Here is a 25,407-nt window from a genome sequence, read left to right as displayed (position 1 = left end):
TGTTGAACAGAAATAGAGTACTGAGGATACAGTTTGTATTTCTAGTTGTTACAATATTATAAGAGAAGAATCTAATCTCACTTGTGACCAAAGTCAAACTTAAAAAAGTAAAAGAAATGCTGAAGCATTCATTCAACTTGATGTCTCCCTGAGTTCTTAATAAATTCATTCCAGCTCAACAAAATATGTGATCCATAATTGTACCTGCAGGGCACTTCTCAGTTATCAAGTTATTTTGACAGTTCATCAACCGTCCAATTTCCATAAACCTATACACTTAACTTTCTCAGAGTGAATTATTGTAACCAACTGAGTATTTTTCAATAACCAAATATACATGTCCCTTGAGTATGTTGAACGTATTTCTTGTTCAGTTCTGTTCAAGGGAGACATGAAATAGAGGAAATTATAGGTAGTTGTAAACTCTTAATTAGAGTATTCTGGAAATTAACTAAGAATAATTTGAGATATTATTCTCTGATTCTGACAGGAATGTGCAACCATATGAGTAGTTTTTTAGAGACTCTTTTATGATGATTATTACTATTATTATTTTATAACAATTATCCTATCTTTTTCATAGTAACATTTATGAAAAATATTTTACCTTTAGGTTTACTTTCTATCTAAACAATTTGATGCAATTATATGAAATTATTTTACCTTTTCTCAGATATCATTAAGTTTTCATTTTATTTTTTAAAAATCCACCTTGGTTTCCCACTGGGCGGTTCATACAAACATTCCAAAGCAATGAGCACTGGTTAGAAGTAAAGCTCTTAAAACAGTAAAAGAAGCAATGGGTGGGAAGCAGGAATGAGAACATTCTTCAGCAACGCAAAGCACAGACTTCTAAGGGAATCTTCCCTCACCCTCTGCTCTTTGGAAAACTCTCATATACTGAAAAGCCTTCCATTCATTGGTATCTCCTCTAAACACATTACAATTTATTTTCTAAACAGTAGTAGGTCATTTATTGTTTACTGTTTTTTGGTCCCTTCATCCTCAGACGTCACCATCAACATAACACTATAAGAACGTTAGGTGTTTTTTTAAAAAAAAATCGACCATGTATCAGACATCATTCCAGGCATAGGAGTTAAAATTAAAAGAACATCTCTGTTTCTCAAGTTGCATGCAAGCCTGCAGGAAGGGCTGGGAGGCAAACAGGTGAGCTTAATATCATTGTGACAATTCTATTATGGGGTAAGCACAATACTCCACAGTGAACAGAGCCCATAGTGAAGTGGTGCCTAAAATAGGGTTGGAAAACAGGCAAGATTTGCTGAAGAGTATGACTCTTCAAGAGAAGTCTATGCTTCGACTTAAGAAATGAATGGGAGCTGGCCACTCGGATGACCACGTGAGACATCTGAGTAATGGCAAGTAGCAGAGTATGGAGGGAACAACTACTGCAAAGGGGGAAGAAGAAAGAAGGGACCAGAAGCAAAGCTGGATAAACAAAGGCCTCCATAGATTAGGAAAGAAATTATCCTCAGGCTATAAGGAACCTATGAAGAGTTTCCACCAGATTCACATTATGGAAATGTTTGGCTGTAAATGAAGTAGGACTAGAGACAATGATACCACTTAAGAGACCGCTGTAGTAATCCAGAGCTTTGTATGACTTTGAGTAGGGAGTGTCTGCACCCCAGATTGCTACAGGATGTGAATTTACCTGAGGCCAAATTAATTTTCCAATAGATAACTAGAACATCACTCAGGCCTGGGACTAGCATAAGACAAGTGAAGCACTTGTCTTGGGCACAAAATTTAAGAAGGCACCAATAAATTCAGTAATTAAGATAAATAATACTTAGAGCAATATTTTTGATAACAAATGTAAAAAATCCATGATGACCAAAACATCAAAAAGTTAAATAATGACAGTAACTGAGTTCTTTGGGGATGTATGTGAAAATAGACCAATTCCGCATACAATGGGTTTCTTTTCAATCTTACTTGGAGAATTTCAGTTTATTCACTCAGTGCTGCTAACCAGCTAACTCACCCTGGAAGCCGAGACAGAACACCGGCTGACATCGATGTTAAGGCATCATCCAAAGGACCCGATGGCTTCCCTTTGCGAATCCAGCTGACAACCAGTTCAAGTAGTATCAAGGAAATGAAAAATGGAGTTGCCTGGAAAGGAAATTGCAGAAAAGAGATGCTATTGTGCTCGGTATGAAATTCTTCCAAGTTTCCTGGTTAGTCATTCCCAAAATGGTAGGCCCAGAGTGATAGATAGTTCATAGCAGAAAAGGTATATACCTATCCTAGAGGATCATTTCCTCCCAACAGGCAAAGAAATCTGATTATTTCAGACACGCACTAAACAGGTGCTCAAATTCTATCATCCAGTTTGGACATGAAATATAACTATAGATGTAACCACGATAATTCTGCCAAGAAAATAAAAAGATTAGGCAGGACGTGTTTCAAGTTAGATCTAAAAATACATGTGAAAATAAGTGCAATAATCAGAAGTCTATTATTTACATGCCTAAGGCCCACTTTAAAAGGCTTTCCTTAAGGATGCACGTGATTCTAGTTTTTCATATTAGAATTACAGGAATCACAAAATTGAAACTGTAGGAACAAAAAATTTGCTTCTGAGTATTTCAGAGAATGAGGTCATTTTAAATGCTTGTTTTAGGCATCAAGTTTTATTCATACAGCATTTTTTTCTTATATCACAGAAAAAAAATCTTGTCATCCACAACTGATGACAAATATTGGACTAGGTTTGGTGTCATAATATTAAAAAAAATGATTTATGAAGATGTGAGTACCACATTTTTTTCTTTAAAAAATCAGAAAGAAGGAGTGATATCAAATCCTGAAAAAGTTATAGGTTTCACTCATTTGGAAGCTGGTCATGAGTACTGAAGTTTTCTAAACAGCTAAATTTGTAAGGCCACTGTGTCCAGGAAAACTTCTTAAAGTTTTATCATAATCTGGAGTAACGTATCAGGGAAGACAAGTTTAATAGGAGAAGATGGTCATGGATACTGCATGGAGATTCAATTCAAGTGGAAATTCTACTTTTGCCCCATGCTTTTTTGAAACTATTATTTTTTTATTAGAATTATTTGAAGATTGAACATGAACGAAACCCCAAAATGTGGGGTTTCTCTTATTAAGAGAAAAGCAAGAGTAGCCTCTTCCCGGAGAGTCTCGCCCGTTTTTGGTTTTTTTTTTAACATCTTTATTGGAGTATAATTGCTTTACAATGGTGTGTTAGTTTCTGCTGTATAACAAAGTGAATCAGCTGTACATATACATATATCCCCATATCTCCTCCCTCTTGCGTCTCCCTCCCACCCTCCTTATCTCACCCTCCCTACCCCACCCCTCTAGGCGGTCACAAAGAACCGAGCTGATCTCCCTGGGTTATGCGGCTGCTTCCCACTAGCTATCTGTTTTACATTTAGTAGTGTATATATGTCCATGCCACTCTCTCACTTCGTCCCAGCTTACCCTTCCCCCTCCCCGTGTCCTCAAGTCCATTCTCTACATCTGCGTCTTTATTCCTGTCCTGCCCCTAGGTTCTTCAGAACCTTTTTTTTTTTAGATTCCATATATATGTGTTAGCATACAATATTTGTTTTTCTCTTTCTGACTTACTTCACTCTGTATGACAGACTCCAGGTCCATCCACCTCCCTGAGAAAACCATAATTCAAAAAGAGTCATGTACCACAATGTTCATTGCAGCTCTGTTTACGATAGCCAGGACACAGAAGCAACCTAAGAGTCTCACCTTTTGTACATAATCAGGCACCTCTTCCAGGGTTTCAAATGACGTTTCATTGGGCTTCATCATGTAAAACATCATGCGAATTCCCTGGGAAACCGAAACATCCTGTCGGGCTTCTGGGTTCTTCATCTCTGCCCTTGTCTGACTCCCAGCTGGAGAGTATTTGTGATTCAGTGGTTGAAGCCAGAGGCTGAACAAAGAGGATGAGATGTGCTGCACAGATCAAGCCCTTTGTCAGAGAACAGCTAAAAACAAAGCCCCACAGAGCACAGCCAACAGCAGGTTCTGTGTGGAGAGACAAGAAAATACAAGGATCAATCAGGAACGAGTTCAGAGTTCAGGGGACACTGTCCCAGAAACAGCGCACGTTGGGGAGGGGAAGGGGAGGAAGGGCTCCTGCCCAAATCAAGGATAAACAGTGGAGTCTGGCAGCAGGTGGAATAATTTATCATTAAAAAAGAAAAAAGACAAACAAAACCACATGATACCTCCTTGGAAAGGAGAAGGAAAAAAGTGACAGCAGGTGAAAGTTCGCTCTGACAAAGTGGGTGGAAATTCAAAACTCGAATCACATGAGGAAAATACATTTTTTCTCCTCTCCCTTTTGAAATTCACATCGTGTCCAGGTTTGTAGTCTCCCCAAAGAGTCACATTTCCTGAAAAGACAAGGTGTTCTAATCTCACTTAATAAGACTAAGCTCAAAAGTCAATAAGCACTGAATATATCTTACGGGTGATTGCCTATATACTTCTGGATGTGTATCATGTTAATGTCCGAATGCTTGAAAACCAATTTAGGGGCATGTAGCTTCTTGCATGATTTGCACTGTTTAATGGATCTCAACTATTCACATCTGTATTCTTCTTAGCACTAATGGGGACTCTGAAGAAGCTGTTAAGATGTTGCTGAGAGACCTTATCTTTGTTTTCCAGGAGGAGCATACGTTGACTGTACCTCTTAGGTAGACTAGAAGGCCCTTAATTGATTGCATCACCAGTCAGTAAGTGGAGCTTTCCTGATTAGCCCTCCACCTAGAAAAGCTGTGGTCATGCTTTGGCTACCACCTCATCTTTTTAAAATGTTTATGTAGATTTAATTAGATTATTAATACATGATTGTTTTAGGAGAAATAAGTAGATACTATAGATAAGCAACAAATAAGTTACTACCCAGAGACACTACTAACATTTTGATATATGTATAATCAGTTCCACTGTCATATGACATACTTTTTGCTAAAAATCACTGCACTATGCAAGTTTGTGCAGTAAAAACCATGGGGCTAATGAGAAAAATGGGATTAGAGTGCAATACTCAAAAACGTCTTAATGGTCCACAAGGAGAAAAAAATCGGAACCTAATAAAAATGGTGGCACACTTTTACACATGCATGTGTCGACTTAAAAAAAAAAATGCACAATGTGAGAGTTGCAAGTTAAGTTTTATCTGGGGCAAAATGAGGACTATAGCCCGGGAGGCAGCATTTCAGATAGCTCTGAAAAACTGCTCCAAAGAGGTAGGGGGGAAGGTCAGTACACATGTGATTTTGGCGAAGGGGTGTACACGCAATCAAGCACATATTTTTTGTAGAAGGTTTCTGCTAGTCTCGTGATGGTTACTGCTAGTCACGAGGAACAGATGTCGCCATAAAGGATTTTAGTGCTTTTCTAGATATGAGGAGATACAAGAATTGGGCTCATAAAATCGGCTCCTGAAAATATCTAACTATCTGAAGACCTGTTTTGCCAGTTTTTCCCAGAGCACAGACTGCCTCATTTCAGCTCTCCACCCTGAGCTCCTTTCAGGGGGTGTTGAAAGTCAGCAGCTGCAGCAACACATGATTTAATCCTTGTAGAGGTAGATGGCAAGTGCCAATGGCAAGTGCCAATTTGTAGCTGACACATGTTATATGGTGAAGAAATGCATAAATACTACAGTAAATATGGTATTTCATCTTGAAAAAGACCTGACCTGACCTTTGTTCGCGGAAGCGGGCCTTGGAAGAGTTGCAGATTGTGAGTTACTGTGGAGTATGGGAGGAGGCTTATCTGAAATCATACAGAAAGTTGTAAAACCAGAGGTCAGGATACCATAGTTCATAACACATAGGTAGACTGGAGACACTGGTAGATGTTTAAGGTGCGTGCAGATGCGTGCATTTTGTGTCTTCCTAAGCCTTTCTGTTTAGTTGGGTGCTACCTTTAGCATTCACCTGGAATTTATCCCTGACAAAATCACATACAAACATAGATGGCACACTCAAATTATTCTGTAATATATTAATCCTGTTGAAACAAATTTGTACTTTCAAAATATTGCAGAACTGACTGTACTTTCAGGGGATTCCCATTACAAATGAATACATATGGACATACATATTTAATGAAAGTGATTGTATTAGACACAAAATTTTATTACCTGCTTTAAAAATTCTTTGCAAGTATGAATATTATGCATCATGGGAGGAAAAAAATCCAAACATAGAGGTATATAAAGTATAAAGTAGGAGCACACCTTCCCCTCAAAAAATACATACACGCCTCCCTTCAACTTCTCACTAACAACTTATCTTGGAGGGTATTTTGTCATAACTGTTTTTCCCTATAAATGTTCATTGTTATCACCATTATTATTATCATCATTTAACACAAACACACACACATTGATTTTTTTAAACTGACCATATTAAATAAAGATATAGCAACTTTCCTTCTTGAAGTCAACAACTTATCAGGAAAATTCTTCCACTCCATATATGGTGATACAACATTTTTCTTTTTTTACTGGCTGCACTGCTGTGTGCGTATTCCAAGCAGGCAAACAAAATTATTTAAAGTATTTAAAGTAGAGAACTTTAATGCAAAGAATTAATTACAGAGATGATGAAAGAAGTAAAGAGCGAAGTGCGAATAAAGAGGCAATCTAAAGGTTAATATCAATAGGAAGCCACTAGCATCCTTAAACTATAGATGGAAAAAGAGGTTATGTGAGTAGAGCTTGGGGGCTGTGGTCACCCAGGGAAAGTTAGAACCATGATGGGCTTGTCAAGGAAGAGCAGAGAGGGCAGGAAAAAAGTACTTCCTGCCAACCAATCTCCCAGCAGTACTTGCCCTTGGCCTAAAGGAGTCCAAAGCCAGGTGAGGGAGGATCCTAGGAAAGGAAGTCTGCAGGGGGCAGCCCCTGGAGAACACAGCAGGGAAGGAGAAGGGGAGGACTGGATCTAAAGACAAAGTCAACCAAGGGCCAGCACACCATCATAACTTACTTAACTGTTTCTCCATTGTTGTGCAATTAAATGTAGTCTTGCAGTTGGGCTAATAAGTTTAATGCAGCAACGAACATCACAGTGTAAATATCTTGTACACTTGTGCACATTTTCGAATTAGATTTCTAGTGGAATTACGTTGTTGAAGGCTTTATAAAATTTATATTTTGATAGCCATGCCAACTTCACCTCCAAAATTGCATTTCCCTCTTGCTAACGCTGGCTACTATCAATCTTTTACAGTTTTTAGCCAATTGATTGGTGAAAAACGACATCTTGCTTTAATTTGCATTTCCCCAGTGACTTTGAAAATCTTTTCAATACATTTATTAGCCATTTGTTTTTCTTTGTGTGTGATTTACTTTTTAATACATGTTGCACATGATTTTATTATATTGTCTTTTTGTATTGATTTATGGGCTATTTCTATTCTATATATGTATATATTTCTCTCATCTATGTGGTAAATGTTCTCTCATTTTTTATTTTAACTTTGCTATAAATATGTTGTCATACAGCGATTGTAACTGTGTGTGTGCTATTATCTTTTATTTTATTACTTCTGACATTGGGTCTTGCTTATAAATGTTTTTTTCACCAGAATTCTGTAAAAAAGATGTTTTATATTTTCTTCTAGAATGCTTTCTTCTAGGATTTTTAGGCATCATTCCTTTCATCAACTGGAATTTAGTTTTGTAAATGTTATGAAGTCATTATTTCATGTTATATCCTCCCTAACTCCCTTTGATGGATCACAGTTCTTCCCATAACATTAGTTAGAGTCAATACTTTTCATACTATTCTTCTACTTAACTGGACTGTTTCCAGGCTCTCCACTCAGGTCCACTGATGTATGTGTCTATTCTTGTGCTGGTACCATGCTGTCTTAATTACTGTATTATCGTAATAAGTTCTGGTAACTTGTAGAACAATTGCTCATTTATGAATATTGTTTTTCAGAAATTGTAAACTTTTTTTTTCACATTTGCTCTCATGAATCTATTAAGACTAAACTTGAAGGAATTCTATTGGTATTTTACTGGAACGTCACTAAATTCATGATTGATTTGGAAGCACTGACAGCACAGGCATTCAGTAAACTTCTCTGGAACAAATGAATCTATATACTACAATCATTTAAACTTAACTCTGTATTTAAATGATGCTAATTCTCACTACCAATCTTTGTATTCCTTATTTTCTCCATTCTTTATTTTTGTACTGGCTTAAATTGCAAAGTTTTCTTTCTTTTTTCCAGAAGTTCACATATATGATTGCATGTTATAATATTTTCTTACCTATATATGTGAGGAGTAACTTAGGTAAATATAAATCTCTAAGTCAAAAATTTGTCCCCCCACAAAAAAAATTCAACAGAGACAAACACTTTCACTGGAAATCTGTCAGGTGAAGCCAAGGTATGTAGAACAGAGGATAAGCCTTTACCTGAACTAGAAAGAGGAAGCCCAAGATAGTTCCAAGTGGCTTTCTGCCCAAATATCTCAGTCAGAACTTCCTAGTCAATGGGGCCTTGCTGGCAGTCCCTTCTTTAATCCAGTTAAAGTGGAAATGCTTGGGAAGAGCCTGATACGAGTAACAAGCATCTCATGAGAATGCAAGACATGAAAACCTGCTACTCTTAGTGCCCACATTTGCAAATAACTCAGCACAAAAAGCCATCAGAAACCTTTTGTAAAGAAAAATCATTTAAAAAACTGATTGGGAACCTCTAGTGACATTGATAACTGTCCATTCCTATTGATATTAGGAACCTCTAGTGATATTGATAACAAAGAGAAATCACAGTAATTTAAACAGGGAAATTATAAAGAATTGTCAGCTATAATTGGGAATTGGAATAATGACAGAGTGACCAATAAAATTTAAGGGAACTAGAAAGAGCGTAGAAATAGCAGATGAAAGGGGCAGGCAGTACCTCTAGGGCTGGACTAAGGAACTTGCCAGAAATTGTATTGGAGGAGGACAAGACTGCTGGGTGACCCACTAGCTTTGACCCAACTGGAGGCACTCGGAGGCCCCTCACCTCCTCCCCTGTCCTTGGAATACATATACCTTCTGCCCACCCTTCCCACAGCTGGAGCCATTTTCAAGGACACAGTCTTGAGAGAACAATGTGTTGTTGAAACATCTGGACTGACTAGTGACTGAACCAGTCAAGACCTCATATAAACTTTTAAGATTCTGGCAGATGGGTGCAGAGATCTACTTGTTCTGTGGCTGCTGCAGACAAGCCTTGTATGCAAGTTTTCTTGCCTGTTAAACCTGCCACCTCCCAATCTGGAGTGGCCTCTTTCTTTGGTCTCCCCTTGCCCTCCGTGTATGGGGGACAGTTTCAGATTTCACCTGGGAAGTTTCCAAGGATTCAAACCAACAAATCTGCCCTCCAGGATGACTAAGAAAGCTCTTTACCAGGGGTATCTCACCAAGGCACTTCCCTACAAAACCACCTGAGGGGGTAGAGGGGCTGGCTTCCAAGCACTGCAGGAACTGGGCACTGGAGAATCCCGATGCTGCACGGTGTTGTGTGGTACTGCCAAGTGAGCACAAGAAACCAGAGAGGAAAACCTTTTCCTTCAACAATGACTGTGCAGGGCCCACTCCTGGCAAAGGCTAATGTTATGTCAGCTAGACACGACCAATATTTAAGGGCTCAGATCCATTTTTGCAGATCAGGCAACGAAGTGTGAACTTGGATACGAGAAGCAATACCTTATAACTAACACTAAACATAACACTCTTTAGTAATTATAAAAAGTCTTCCTCATCATAGCCTCTTATGCACGTGACACAGTTTCAACGTTCATGAAATTATAAATCACGTAAAAACAATTTTCTAAGAGGTGTTCATTGTAAGAGAAGGGGAGGGGGAGAGTTTCTATGTAGAGCTCTGCATTTTCTTTTAGTATTTAACATTTCAGATTAATATGAAGTCTGAGTTCAACTTGACTTTTTTTTTTCCCTAGGTTAGCCATTTCTGCCTCTTGAATGTTCATAGAATACTTTTATGCCCTTGAAATTAAATCATTTTGGTGTGTTGTTTCTTTGATAGGAATATGTTAAAGAGGTAAACCTCCTTAAACCTCAGATTCTAATCTTCCTTTCCTTTAAGGAAATTTTCTGTAATTGTATTTTTGGCTATTATTTCTATTCCATTTTTTTTATACTTATTCACAAATGTGATTTATCCGTTTAGCAGATCACATTTGTCTTTCACATACATATATTGTCTCTGACCACTTTCATCTTTTATTTTCTATTGCTCTCTGATTTGCTCAAGGTTAGGCTTTAGGTGTATTTTTCTTCACTGTTTCTTTTTTCCTTCTGGTTCTACTTTAAATTCTACAGTAACATTATTTGTTTTCTTAAATCCTTTCCTTAACTCTCTTAGTATTTCTATTACATCTATTTCTTACCATATAATCTCTTTTTTCTTCAGATTTATTTCCTATTTAACTTCTTCATGTGCATAAAACAGTGCCTGCCTAAAATTCTTCTTAATTACCTGGGGATGGTAATACTCAGGATACTCAAAAGGATGCCCTTCATCTACTTTTGGCAATCTCTTTCTGTGGCCTCATCCCCAATTTGTTTATCTTTGAATGGGTACAGGTCTTTTTGTGCTTTTTTTCCCCAAGAAAACACATGTGGATGATTATTCCCTGGTACTATATCTTCAGGCCTATGTGGCATTTTGGAGATTAGGTTTATCTTATTAATTCAACCCGGAGGGGGGCGAGGAGGACCTCTGAATACGACAAGTCTCCACCAGTCTCTGCCTGTTTTTTCAGCCAGTGGGAACTGCTGTAGTGGTGGCCAGCTTTCCTCATCTTGACTCTCTTCTTGACCTATATTACTTGTCATACAAAAAGACCATTTAAGGTATTTTTCCTGTAATTTCTCTTTATTGAGGCTGGAGTGTCCATGGCCCATCATGAAGGGCTTCCAGTCAGAAACCTTGTCTTTTGATTTTGGACAATTTGACACCTGGGAAAAATAAGAATTTGTCTATGGAAAAGGTTCTCAGCATTTGGGTTCTCTCTTTTGTGAGAAATTCTATACTCCCCTCCACCCTAGATGATCCCATCCTCCTCTGCTGTCTTTGGCACCAAAGGCCAAAATGACTCCAATTAGACTGAGTCAATCTTAGCCGTAGTTCTCACCACCAGTCCTGACCACATGCAGATTACAGGGTGCATCCACCACAACGGAGGGATCAAACTCTGCTTTTGCAAAACTGGGTTGGAGAAGTAGCTTATTGTGTAGTCATCTTTCTATTAAGTGTTAAAAATCACACATTAAGTAGAACTTCAATGTGGATGCAAGAAAGGAGACCCTCATTTTTTTCTTGGTGCTACCACAATTTTATCCCTCTGAATAAGGGGATATTTAGTTTGCCATTTACTCTAGAACTGATGAAGTCCTTTCTCTCCTATATTAATTTGCTAAAGCTGCCTTAACACAATGTCATAGATTTAGTGGCTTAATCAACATAAATTTATTTTCTCACAGTTCTGGAGGCTGGAAGTCCAAGATCAATGTGTTGGCAGGTTTGGTTTCTTCTGATGCCTCTCTCCTTGGCTTGTAGATGGATGTCTTTTCACCATGTCCTCATATGGCCTTTCCTTTGTGTACACACATACTTGTTGTTTCTCTTATTCTTATAAGACCACCAGTCCTATCGGATTAGGGCTCCACCCATAAGACATCATTTAACCTTAGTTACTGCTGTAAAGGCCCTATATCCAAATACAGTCATATTGGGAGGAAAGACTTCAATATATGAATTTTGAGGAGTCATAATTCAGTCGATAACACCTCTTCATATATCCTTCTTTTTAGTCATTTGAGTGAATTTCTGGAATTAGACTGGAAACATGCTCTTATATCACCCTCTTTAAAAGTTTATTTTTCTAAAATAAAAGCAATATAAGTTCACTGTAGAAATATAGAAAAATGCAGAACATGCTTAAGAAAAAAAGTAAACCATCATAATCCCACTAATCAAATTAGAGACTCATTAACATTTTAACATATCAATACATCTTATGTTTAAGGTTTTTTCAGGGACATTATTTTACATAAATGAGTTCACACTATGCATAATTTTAGGTCCACCTTTTTAAAATTTGGAAGTCACACGATGAATGACAAAGTCTCAAAATGGAAGATGTCTTGGTCTTTGAGTCGCTACTTGGAGGAGAGCTAGCCATCAATCAGAACATTCTGTAAGCAAAATTTATAATTATAATGTGTTTCGTGTTTCATTTGTTATTATCTGAGGCTAATGGTGGCCTAACCAATATAGACAAAAAGGCATTGGAGGGTTTTGATCAGAAGAATCACATAATCTGACATCAGTCTGGTTTCTATGTGAGGAATAGGCTTTAGAGGAGGAGAATGAAAGCAAGGGAGTGTTCAGAAGTGATTGATATAGTCCAGGAACTACACGCGGGCGACTTACACTAGGAAGGTTTCAGTGGAAGTAGTGAGAAGTGGAAAGATTCTGGATACATTTTGATTATAAAGCTGACAAGGACTTCCCTGGTGGCACACTGGTTAAGAATCCGCCTGCCAGCACAGGGGACACGGGTTCAAGCCCTGGTCCGGGAAGATCTCACATGCCGCGGAGCAACTAAGCCCATGTGCCACAACTACTGAGCCTGCTCTCTAGAGCCCACGAGCCACAACTACTGAGCCCGCATGCCACAACTACTGAAGCCCACGTGCTTAGAGCCCATGCTCTGCAACAATAGAAGCCACCACAATGAGAAGCCCGCGCACTGCAACGAAGAATAGACCCCACTCTCCACAACTAGAGAAAACCCATGTGCTCCAACAAAGACCCAATGCAGCCAAAAATAAAAATAAATTAATTAATTTTTAAAAAAAGCTGACAAGGTTTACTAACAGACTGGATAAGGGAACAGGCATGGTTTCAAAAATTTGGTTTAAGTAGATGAAAGAATGGAGTGGTTATTAACTACAATGGACAAACTGGGGGATTTGGCTTTAAACATGGTATGAGATGGCTACAGACATCTAAGTGGAGACGGCTGTAGCAACTGGATATATAAATCTGAAGTCCAAAGCTCAAAATAGGAGAATTAGTTATGAATAGAAAGGAAAAAGTACTGACAAGAATAGAATACCTACAAGCCAAATGTAAGAATGATTTCCATATATAGATTTTTCAACCATGTTCATATGCATAAAAAATACTCATTTTTAATTTGAAAATCATGTCTAGTATATTTATTTGCATGACAAAATTTTTATAGTTCAAATAGAGAAAACAAAAAATATTATAATTTGCACATTATTATGAATAATCTCATTATAGAAGTAACTGAAAGGCTATATCATGTTCCTATGTTAAATATTAGTAAGCATATCTTTTTTTTTTTTTCGAATATTAACAGTCTCATTTTCAGCTGCTAGAATGTCCAGTGTAGTTTTTTTTTTTAATTTTTGAATTTTATTAAATTTTTTTTTATACAGCAGGTTCTTATTAGTCATCAATTTTATACACATCAGTGTATACATGTCAATCTCAATCACCCAATTCATCACACCACCACCCCCACCCCCCCCGCCACTTTCCCCCCTTGGTGTCCATACGTTTGTTCTCTACAACTGTGTCTCAATTTCTGCCCTGCAAACAGGTTCATCTGTACCATTTTTCTAGGTTCCATATATGCGTTAATATACGATATCTGTTTTTCTCTTTCTGACTTACTTCGCTCTGTATGACAGTCTCTAGATCCATCCACGTCTCAATAAATGACCCAATTTTGTTCCTTTTTATGGATGAGTAATATTCCATTGTATATATGTACCACAACTTCTTCATCCATTCGTCTGTCGTTGGGCATTTAGGTTGCTTCCATGACCTGGCTATTGTACATAGTGCTGCAGTGAACACTGGGGTGCATGTGTCTTTTTGAATTATGGTTTTCTCTGGGTATATGCCCAGCAGTGGGACTGCTGGATCATATGGTAATTCTATTTTTAGTTTTCTAAGGAACCTCCATACTGTTCTCCATAGTGGCTGTATCAATTTACATTCCCACCAACAGTGCAAGAGGGTTCCCTTTACTCCACACCCTCTCCAGCATTTGTTGTTTGTAGATTTTCTGATGATACCCATTCTAACTGGTGTGAGGTGATACCTCATTGTAGTTTTGATTTGTATTTCTCTAATAATTAGTGATGTTGAGCAGCTTTTCATGTGCCTCTTGGCCATCTGTATGTCTTCTTTGGAGAAATGTCTATTTAGGTCTTCTGCCCATTTTTGGATTGGGTTGTTGTTTTTCTAATATTGAGCTGCATAAGCTGTTTATATATTTTGGAGATTAATCCTTTGTCCGTTGATTAGTTTGCAAATATTTTCTCTCATTCTGAGGGTTGTCTTTTGGTCTTGTTTATGGTTTCCTTTGCTGTGCAAAAGCTTTGAAGTTTCATTAGGTCCCATTTGTTTATTTTTGTTTTTATTTCCATTACTCTAGGAGGTGGATCAAAAAAGATCTTGCTGAGATTTATGTCATAGAGTGTTCTGCCTATGTTTTTCTCTAAGAGTTTTATAGTGCCAGGTCTTACATTTAGGTCTCTAATCCATTTTGAGTTTATTTTTGTGTATGGTGTTAGGGAGTGTTCTGATTTCATTCTTTTACATGTAGGTGTCCAGTTTTCCCAGCACCACTTATTGAAGAGACTGTCTTTTCTCCATTGTATATCTTTGCCTCCTTTGTCATAGATTAGTTGACCATAGGTGCGTGGGTTTATCTCTGGGCTTTCAATCTTGTTCCATTGATCTATGTTTCTGTTTTTGTGCCAGTATCATATTGTCTTGATTACTGTAGCTTTGTAGTATAGTCTGAGTCAGGGAGTCTGTTTCCTCCGGCTCCGTTTTTTTCCCTCAAGACTCCTTTGGCTATTCGGGGTCTTTTGTGTCTCCATACAAATTTTAAGATGATTTGTTCTAGTTCCGTAAAAAATGCCATTGGTAATTTGATAGGGATTGCATTGAATCTGTAGATTGCTTTGGGTAGTATACTCATTTTCACAATGTTGATTCTTCCAATCCAAGAACATGGTATATCTCTCCATCTGTTGGTATCAGCTTTAATTTCTTTCATCAGTGTCTTATAGTTTTCTGCATACAGGTCTTTTGTCTCCTTAGGTAGGTTTATTCCTAGGTATTTTATTCTTTTTGTTGCAATGGTAAATGGGAGTGTTTCCTTAATTTCTCTTTCAGATTTTTTATCATTAGTGTATAGGAATGCAAGAGATTTCTTTGTATTAATTTTGTATCCTGTGACTTTACGAAATTCATTGATTAGCTCTAGTAGTTCTCTGGTGGCACCTTTAGGATTCTTTATGTATAGTATCATGTCATCTGCAAACAGTGACACTTTTACTTCTTCTTTTCCAAGTTGTATTCCTTTTATTTCTTTTTCTTCTCTGATGGTCATGGTTAGGACTTCCAAAACTATGTCGAATAATAGTGGTGAGAGTGGACATCCTTGTCTTGTTCTTGATCTTAGAGGAAATGCTTTCAGTTTGAGAATGATGTTTGCTGTGGGTTTGTCATATATGGCTTTTATTATGTTGAGGTAGGTTCCCTCTATGCCCACTTTCTGGAGAGTTTTTATCATAAACGGGTGTTGAATTTTGTCAGAAGCTTTTTCTGCATCTATTGAGATGATCATATGGTTTTTATTCTTCAATTTGTTAATATGGTGTGTCACATTGATTGATTTGCGTATATTGAAGAATCCTTGCATCCCTGGGGTAAATCCCACTTTATCATGGTCTATGATACTTTTTTTTTAAAGGAATTCCTTTATTTTTATTATTTATTTATTTATTTATTTATTTATTTATTTATTTATTTATTTATTTATTTATAGCTGTGTTGGGTCTTCGTTTCTGTGCAAGGGCTTTCTCTAGTTGCGGCAAGCGGGGGCCACTCTTCATCGCGGTGTGCGGGTCTCTCATTATCGCGGCCTCTGTTGTTGTGGAGCACAGGATCCAGATGCGCAGGCTCAGTAGTTGTGGCTCCCGGGCCTAGTTGCTCCGCAGCATGTGGGATCTTCCCAGACCAGGGCTCGAACCCGCATCCCCTGCATTGGCAAGCAGACTCTCAACCACTGCGCCACCAGGGAAGCCCTATGATCCTTTAAATGTGTTGTTGGATTCTGTTTGCTAGTATCTGGTTGAGGATTTTTGCATCTATATTCATCAGTGATATTGGTCTATAATTTTCTTTTTTTGTAGTATCTTTGTCTAGTTTTGGTATCAGGGTGATGGTGGCCTCATAGAATGAGTTTGGGAGTGTTCATTCCTCCTCAATTTTTTGGAAGAGTTTGAGAAGGATGGGTGTTAGCTCTTCTCTAAATGTTTGACAGAATTCACCTGTGAAGCCATCTGGTCCTGGACTTCTGTTTGTTGGAAGATTTTTAATCACGGTTTCAATTTCATTACTTATGATTGGTCTGTTCATATTTTCTATTTCTTCCTGGTTCAATCTTGGAAGGTTATACCTTTCTAAGAATTTGTCCATTTCTTCCAGGTTGTCCATTTTATTGGCATAGATTTGCTTGTGTTAGTCTCTTACGATGCTTTGTATTTCTGCAGTGTCTGTTGTAACTTCTCCTTTTTCATTTCTACTTTTATTGATTTGAGTCTTCTCCCTCTTTTTCTTGATGAGTCTGGCTAATGGTTTATCAATTTTGTTTATCTTCTCAAAGAACAAGCTTTTAGTTTTATTGATTTCTGCTATTGTTTTCTTTGTTTCTATTTTATTTATTTCTGCTCTCATCTTTATGATTTCTTTCCTCTGCTAACTTTGGATTTTGTTTGTTCTTCTTGCTCTAGCTTCTTTAGGTGTAAGGTTAGATAGTTTATTTGAGATGTTCCTTGTTTCTTGAGGTAGGCTTGTATAGCTATAAACTTTCCTCTTAGAACTGCTTTTGCTGCATCCCATAGGTTTTGGATCATCGTGTTTTCATTGTCATTTGTCTCTAGGTATTTTTTGATTTCCTCTTTGATTTCTTCAGTGATCTCTTGGTTATTCAGTAACGTATTGTTTAGCCTCCAAGTGTTTGTATTTTTTACGTTTTTTTCCCTGTAATTAATTTCTAATCTCATAGTGTTGTGGTCAGAAAAGATGCTTGATATGATTTCAATTTTCTTAAATTTACTGAGGCTTGATTTGTGACCCAAGATGTGATCTATCCTGGAGAATGTTCCATGCGCACTTGAGAAGAAAGTGTAATCTGCTGTTTTTGGATGGAATGTCCTATAAATATCAATTAAATCTGTCTGGTCTATTGTGTCATTGAAAGCTTCTGTTTCTTTATTTATTTTCATTTTGGATGATCTGTCCATTGGTGTAAGTGAGGTGTTAAAGTCCCCCACTATTGTGTTACTGCCAATTTCCTCTTTTATAGCTGTTAGCAGTTGCCTTGGGTATTGAGGTGCTCCTATGTTGGGTACATATATATTTATAATTGTTATATCTTCTCCTTGGATTGATCCCTTGATCATTATGTAACTTCCTTCCTTGTCTCTTGTAACAGTTTTTATTTTAAAGTCTGTTTTATCTGATAGGAGTATTGTTATTCCAGCTTTCTTTTGATTTCCATGTGCATGGAATATCTTTTTCCACCCCCTCACTTTCAGTCTGTATGTGTCCCTAGGTCTGAAGTGGGTCTCTTGTAGACAGCATATAGATGGGTCTTGTTTTTGTATCTATTCAGCAAGCCTGTGTCTTTTGGTTGGAGCATTTAATCCATTCACGTTTAAGGTAATTATCGATATGTATGTTCCTATAACCATTTTCTTAATTGTTTTGGGTTTGTTTTTGTAGGTCCTTTTCTTCTCTTGTGTTTCCCACTTAGAGAAGTTCCTTTAGCATTTGTTGTAGAGCTGGTTTGGTGGTGCTGAATTCTCTTAGCTTTGGCTTGTCTGTAAAGCTTTTGATTTCTCCATTGAATCTGAATGAGATCCTTGCCAGGTAGAGTAATCTTAGTTGTAGGCTCTTCCCTTTCATCACTTTAAGTATATCATGCCACTCCCTTCTGGCTTGTAGAGTTTCTGCTGAGAAATCAGTTGTTAACCTTATGAGAGTTCCCTTGTATGTTATTTTTCGTTTTTCCTTTGCTGCTTTCAATAATTTTTCTTTGTCTTTAATTTTTGCCAATTTGATTACTAAGTGTCTCGGCCTGTTTCTCCTTGGGTTTATCCTGTATGGGACTCTCTGTGGTTCCTGGAATTGGGTGGCTATTTCTTTTCCCATATTAAGGAAGTTTTCGACTATAATCTCTTCAAATATTTTCTCAGGTCCTTTCTCTCGTCTTCTCCTTCTGGGACCCCTATAATGCGAATGTTGTTGCGTTTCATGTTGTTGCAGAGGTCTCTTAGGCTGTCTTCATTTCTTTTCATTCTTTTTTCTTTATTCTGTTCTGCAGCAGTGAATTCCACCATTCTGTCTTCCAGGTCACTTATCCGTTCTTCTGCCTCAGTTATTCTGCTATTGATTCCTTCTAGTGTAGTTTTCATTTCAGTTATTGTCTTGTTCATCTCTGTTTGTTTGTTCTTTAATTCTTCTAGGTCTTTGTTAAACATTTCTTGCATCTTCTTGATCTGTGCTTCCATTCTTTTTCCGAGGTCCTGGATTATCTTCATTATCATTATTCTGAATTCTTTTTCTGGAAGGTTGCCTATCTCCACTTCATTTAGTTGTTTTTCTGGGGTTTTATCTTGTTCTTTCATCTGGTACATAGCCCTCTGCCTTTTCATCTTGTCTATCTTTCTGTGAATGTGGTTTTTGTTCCACAGCTGCAGGATTGTAGTTCTTCTTGCTTCTGCTGTCTGCCTTCTGGTAGATGAGGCTATCTAAGAGGCTTCTGCAAATTTCCTGATGGGAGGGACTGGAGGTGGATAGAGCTGGGTGTTGATCTGGTGGGCAGAGCTCAGTAAAACTTTAATCCACTTGACTGCTGATAGGTGGGGCTGGGCTCCCTCCCTGTTGGTTGTTTGGCGTGAGGCAACCCAACACTGGAGCCTACCTGGGCTCTTTGGTGGGGCTAATGGCGGACTGTGGGAGGACTCACGTCAAGGAGTACTTCCCAGAACTTCTGCTGCCAGTGTCCCTGTCCTCACGGTGAGCCACAGTGACCCCCCGCCTCTGCAGGAGACCCTCCAACACTAGCAGGTAGGTCTGATTCAGTCTCCTATGGGGACACTGCTCCTTCCCCTGGGTCCTGATGTGTACACTACTTTGTGTGTGCCCTCCAAGAGTGGAGTCTCTGTTTCCCGCAGTCCTGTCAAGAGTCCTGCAATCAAATCCCGCTAACCTTCAAAGTCTGATTCTCTAGGAATTCCTCCTCCCGTTGCCAGACCCCAAGGCTGGGAAGCCTGACATGGGGCTCAGAACCTTCACTCCAGTGGGTGGACTTCTGTGGTATAAGTGTTCTCCAGTTTGTGACTCACCCACCCAGCAGTTATGGGATTTGATTTTATTGTGATTGCGCCCCTTGTACTGTCTCACTGTAGCTTCTCCTTTGTCTTTGGATGTGGGGTATCTTTTTTGGTGAGTTCCAGTGTCTTCCTGTCGATGATAGTTCAGCAGTTAGTTGTGCTTCTGGTCTTCTCACAAGAGGGAGTGAAAGCACGTCCTTTTACTCCACCATCTTGGTCAAACTCTCACATATATCTTATGGCCTTGGAGACCAAGGTGATCATAACTCTTTCTTGCTATGCAGAACCTACAGTAGCATATCATTACCAGCATGGACTTTGAAAGTCATTCCTCCTTCCTCCATCTTTAAATGACAGGGGGTTAAATGTTTCTCATATTGCCCTATTCTGTCCTCCTCTTTCTAGTTTATGGACTCTTGTGATTACACTGGGTCTACCGGGATAATTCAGTTTTGTTTTTTTTTTAATACATCTTTACTGGAGTATAATTGCTTCACAATGCTGTGTTAGTTTCTCTTGTACAACAAGGTGAATCTGCAATATGCATACATGCATCCCCATATCCCCTCCCTCTTGAGCCTCCCTCCCACTCTCCCTATCCCACCCCTCTAGGTCGGTGCAAAGCACCGAGCTGACTGCTCTGTGCTATGCTGCTCCTTCCCACTAACTATCTATTTTACATTGGGTAGTGTATATATGTCCATGCCACTCTCTCACTTCGCCACAGCTTCCCCTCCCTTTCCCCCCGTGTCCTCAAGTCCATTCTCTATGTCTGCATCTTTATTCCTGCCCTGCCACTAGGTTCATCAGTACCATTTTTTTTTAGATTCCATATATATGCATTAGCATATGTTATTTGTTTTTCTCTTTCTTACTTTACTCTGTATCACAGACTCTAGGTCCATCCACCTCACTACAAATAACTCAATTTCGATTTTTTTATGGCTGAGTAGTATTCCATTGTATATATGTGTCACATCTTCTTTATCCATTCATCTGTCGATGGACACTTAGGTTGCTTCCACGTCCTGGCTATTGTAAATAGTGCTGCGATGAACATTGTGGTACATGTCTCTTTTTGAATTGTGGTTTTCTCAGGGTATATGCCCAGTAGTGGGATTGCTGGGTCATATGGTAGTTCTATTTTTAGTTTTTTAAGGAACCTCCATACTGTTCTCCATAGTGGTTATATCAACTTACACTCTGACCAACAGTGCAAGAGGGTTCCCTTTTCACCACACCCTCTCCAGCATTTATTATTTCTAGATTTTTTGATAATGGCCATTCTGACCGGTGTGAGCTGATACCTCATTGTAGTGTTGATTTGCATTTCTCTAATAATTAGTGATGTTGAGCATCTTTTCAGGTGCCTCTTGGCCATCTGTATGTCTTCTTTGGTGAAATGTCTATTTAGGTCTTCCACCCATTTTTAAATTGGGTTGTTTGTTTTTTTGATATTGAGCTCCATGAGCTGTTTGTATATTTTGGAGATTAATCCTTTGTCCGTTATTTCATTTGCAAACATTTTCTTCCATTCGGAGGGTTGTCTTTTCATCTTGTTTATGGTTTCCTTTGCTGTGCAAAAGCTGTTATGTTTAATTAAGTCCCATTTGTTTATTTTTGGTTTTATTTTCATTACTCTAGGAGGACGGTCAAAAAAGATCTTGCAGTGGTTCATGTCAAAGAGTTTTTTTCCCATGTTTTCCTCTGAGAGTTTCATAGTGTCTGGTCTTACATTTAGGTCTTTAATTCATTTGGAGTTTATTTTTGTGTATGGTGTTAGGGAGTGTTCTAATTTCATTCTTTTACATGTAGCTGTCCAGTTTTCCTAACACCATTTATTGAAAAGGCTGTCTTTTCTCCATTGTATGTTCTTGCCTCCTTTGTCATAAATTAGGTGACCATATATGCGTGGATATATCTCTGGGCTTTCTATCCTGTTCCATTGATCCATATTTCTATTTTTGTGCCAGTACCGTACTGTCTTGATTACTGTAGCTTTGTAGTATAGTTTGAAGTCAGGGAGCCTGATTCCTCCAGCTCCATTTTTCTTTCTCAAGATTGCTTTGGCTATTCAGAGTCTTGTGTCTCCATACAAATTGTAAAATTTTTTTGTTCTAATTCTTTGAAGAATGGCATTGGAAGTTTGATAGGGATTGCACTGAATCTGTAGATTACTTTGGGTAGTATAGTCATTTTCACAATATTAATTCTTCCAATCGAAGAACATGATATATTTCTCCATCTGTTTATGTCACCTTTGATTTCTTTCATCAGTGTTTTATAGTTTTCTGAGTACAAGTCTTTCGCCTCCTTAGGTAGGTTTATTCCTAGGTATTTTATTCTTTTTGCTGCAATGGTAAATGGGATTGTTTTCTTAATTTCTCTTTCTGACTTTTCATTGTTAGTGTATAAGAATGCCAGAAATTTCTGTGCGTTAACTTTGTATCCTGCAACCTTACCAAATTCATTGATTAGTTCTAGTAATTTTCTGGTGGCATCTTTAGGATTTTCTATGTATAGTATCATGTCATCTGCAAACAGTGACAGTTTTACTTCTTCTTTTCCAATTTGTATTCCTTCTGTTTCTATTTCTTCTCTGATTGCCATGGCTAAGACTTCCAAAACTATGTTGTATAAGAGCGGCAAGAGTGGACATCCTTGTCTTGTTCCTGATCTTAGTGGAAATGCTTTCACTTTTTCACCACTGAGTATGATGTTTGCTGTGGGTTTGTCATGTACGGCCTTTATTATGTTGAGGTAGCTTCCCTCTATGCCCATTTTCTGGAAAATTTTTATCATAAATCGGTGTGGAATTTTGTCAGAAGCTTTTTCTGCATCTGTTGAGATGATCATATGGTTTTTATTCTTCAGTTTGTTAATATGGTGTATCACATTGATTGATTTGCGTATATTGAAATATCCTCGCATTCCTGGGATAAGTCCTACTTGATCTGGTGTATGATTCTTTTAATATATTGTTGGATCCTGTTTGCTAGTATTTTGTTAATGATTTTTGCATCTATGTTCATCAGTGATATTGGTCAATAATTTTCTTCTTTTGTGATATCTTTTTCTGGTTTTGGTATCAGGGTGATGGTGGCTTTGTAGAACGAATTTTGGGGTGTTCCTCCTTCTGCAATTTTATGGGAGATTTTGAGAAGGATCGGTGTTAGTTCTTCTCTAAATGTTTGATAAAATTGGCCTGTGACACCATCATCCTGGACTTTTGTTTGTTGGAAGAGTTTTAATTACCGTTTCAATTTCATTACTTGTGTTAGGTCTGCTTGTATTTTCTAATTCTTCCTGGTTCAGTCTTGGAAAATTGTACCTTTCCAAGAATCTGTCCATTTCTTCGTGGTTCTCCATTTTACTGGCATATAGTTGTTTATAGTAGTGTCTTATAATCCTTTGTATTTCTGCAGTGTCAGTTGTGATTGCTCCTTTTTCATTTCTAATTTTATTGATTTGCGTCCTCTCCCTTTTTTTCTTGATGAGTCTAACTAAGGGTTTATCAATTTTATTTATCTTTTCAAAGAACTAACTTTTAGTTTTATTGATCTTCGCTATTGTTTTCTTCGTTTCTATTTCATTTATTTCTGCGCTGATCTTTATGATTTCTTTCCTTCTACTGACTTTGGGTTTTCTTTGTTCTTATTTCTCTAGTTGCTTAGGTGTAGTGTTAGATTATTTATTTGAGATTTTTCTTGTTTTTTGAGGTGAGGTTGAATTGCTAAAAACTTCCCTCTTAGAACTGCTTTTGCTGCATCCCATAGGTTTTGGGTCGTCATGTTTTCGTTGTTATTTTTTCTATGTATTTTTTTATTTCTTCTTTGATTTCTTCAGTGATCTCTTGGTTATTTAGTAGTGTATTGTTTAGCCTCCATGTTTCTGTGTTTTTTACAGTTTTTTTCCTGTAATTGATTTCCAATCTCATAGTGCTGTGGTCAGAAAAGATGCTTGATATGATTTCAATTTTTTAAAATTTTCCGAGGCTTGATTTGTGACCCAAGATGTGATCTATCCTGGAGAACATTCTGTGTGCACTTGAGAAGAAAGTGTATTCCGCCACTTTTGGGTGGAATGTTCTATAAATATCAATTAAATCTATCTGGTCTATTGTGTCATTTAAAGCTTCTGTTTCCTTATTTATCTTCTGTTTGAATTATCTGTCCATTGGTGTAAGTGGGGTGTTAAAGTCCCCTACTATTATTGTGTTACTGTTGATTTCCCCTGTCATGGTTGTTAGCATTTGCCTTATGTATTGAGGTGCTTCTATGTTGGGTGCATAAACATTTATAATTGTTATATCTTCTTCTTGGATTGATCCCTTGATCATTATGTAGTGTTCTTCCTTATCTCTTGTAACAGCATTATTTTAAAGTCTATTTCATCTGATATGAATATCACTACTCCAGCTTCCTTTTGATTTCCATTTGCATGGAATATCTTTTTTCCATCTCTTCACTTTCAATCTGTATGTGTCCCTAGGCCTGAAGTGGGTCCCTTGTAGACAGCATATCTATGGGTCTTGTTTTTGTATCCATTCAGCCAGTCTGTGTCTTTTGATTGGGGCATTTAATCCATTTACATTCAAGGTTATTATTGATATGTATGTTCCTATTACCATTTTCTTAATTGTTTTGGGTTTGGTTTAGTGGGTCTTTTCCTTCTCTTGTGTTTCCTGCCTAGAGAAGTTCCTTTAGCATTTGTTGTAAAGCTGGCTTGGTGGTGCTGAATTCTCTTAGCTTTTGCTTGTCTGAAAAGCTTTTGATTTCTCCTTTGAATCTGAATGAGATCCTTGCTGGGTAGAGTAATCTTGGTTGTAGGTTTTTCTCTTTCATCACTTTAAGTATATCCTGCCACTCCCTTCCGGCCTGCAGAGTTTTTGCTGAAAAATTAGCTGATAACCTTATGGGGATTCCTTTGTATGTTATTTCTTGCCTTTCCCTTGCTGCTTTTAATATTTTTTCTTTGAATTAAATTTTTGTTAATTTGATTAATATGTGTCTTGGTGTGTTTTTCCTTGGGTTTACCCTGTATGGGACTCTCTGTGGTTCCTGGACTTGGGTGGCTATTTCCTTTCCATGTTAGGGAAGTTTTCCACTATAATCTCTTCAAATATTCTCTCAGACCCTTTCTTTTTCTCTTCATCTTCTGGAACCCCTATAATTCGAATGTTGGTGTGTTTAGTGTTGTCCCAGAGGTCTCTGAGGTTGTCTTCAATTCTTTTCATTCTTTTTTCTTTATTCTGCTCCTCAGCAGTTATTTCCACCATTCTGTCTTTCAGCTCACTTATTCATTCTTCTGCCTCAGTTATCATGTTATTGATTCCCTCTAGTGTATTTTTCATTTCAGTTATTGTGTTGTTCATCTCTGTTTGTTTGTTCTTCAGTTCTTCTAGATCTTTGTTTAACATTTCTTGTATTTTTTTTTCTTGTATTTTTTGAATGTGTACCTCCATTCTATTTCCGAGATTCTGGATCATCTTTACTATCATTACTCTGAATTCTTTTTCAGGTAGATTGTGCATTTTCTCTTCACTTATTTGGTCTTGTAGGTTTTTACCTTGCTCCTTCATCTGTGACATATTTTTTTGCCGTCTCATTTTTTTTTTTTTCTTTGATGGGTGCGATTGTGTTCCTGACTTACTGGTTGTTTGGCCTGTAGCTTCCAGCACTGGAGTTTGTAGGCTGTTGGGTAGAGCTGGGGTTTGCTTTCGAGATTAGGATCCACAGTTGAACTCACTCCGACAAATATTCCCTGGGTCGTGAGGTTCTCTGTTAGTCCAGTGGTTCAGACTTGGAGCTCCCACTGCAGGAGCTTTGGCCCAACCCCTGATTTGTGAACCAAGATCCTACAAGCCGCATGGGGTGGC

General features: G+C 37.8%; 1 protein-coding gene across 1 annotated transcript in view; it reads right to left on the bottom strand.

Annotated features, from left to right (window-relative positions):
• Positions 1–25,407, bottom strand: part of AGMO (alkylglycerol monooxygenase) — a 384,717-nt gene that overhangs the window by 327,688 nt on the left and 31,622 nt on the right. Inside the window, exons 2-3 of the mRNA XM_068549962.1 lie at positions 3,763–4,044; positions 2,012–2,142 (exon numbers count right to left, since the gene is read on the bottom strand). Coding sequence (XP_068406063.1) covers positions 2,012–2,142; positions 3,763–3,888 — 257 coding nt within the window. The 5' untranslated portion in view covers positions 3,889–4,044. The remainder of the gene's footprint in view (positions 1–2,011; positions 2,143–3,762; positions 4,045–25,407) is intronic.

The sequence above is a fragment of the Eschrichtius robustus genome, chromosome 8 (genome assembly GCF_028021215.1).
Source record: "Eschrichtius robustus isolate mEscRob2 chromosome 8, mEscRob2.pri, whole genome shotgun sequence".
Taxonomy (NCBI): Eukaryota; Metazoa; Chordata; class Mammalia; order Artiodactyla; family Eschrichtiidae; genus Eschrichtius; species Eschrichtius robustus.
Note: the sequence above shows the minus strand (reverse complement) of the source record. Positions and strands in the feature narration are given on the sequence as shown.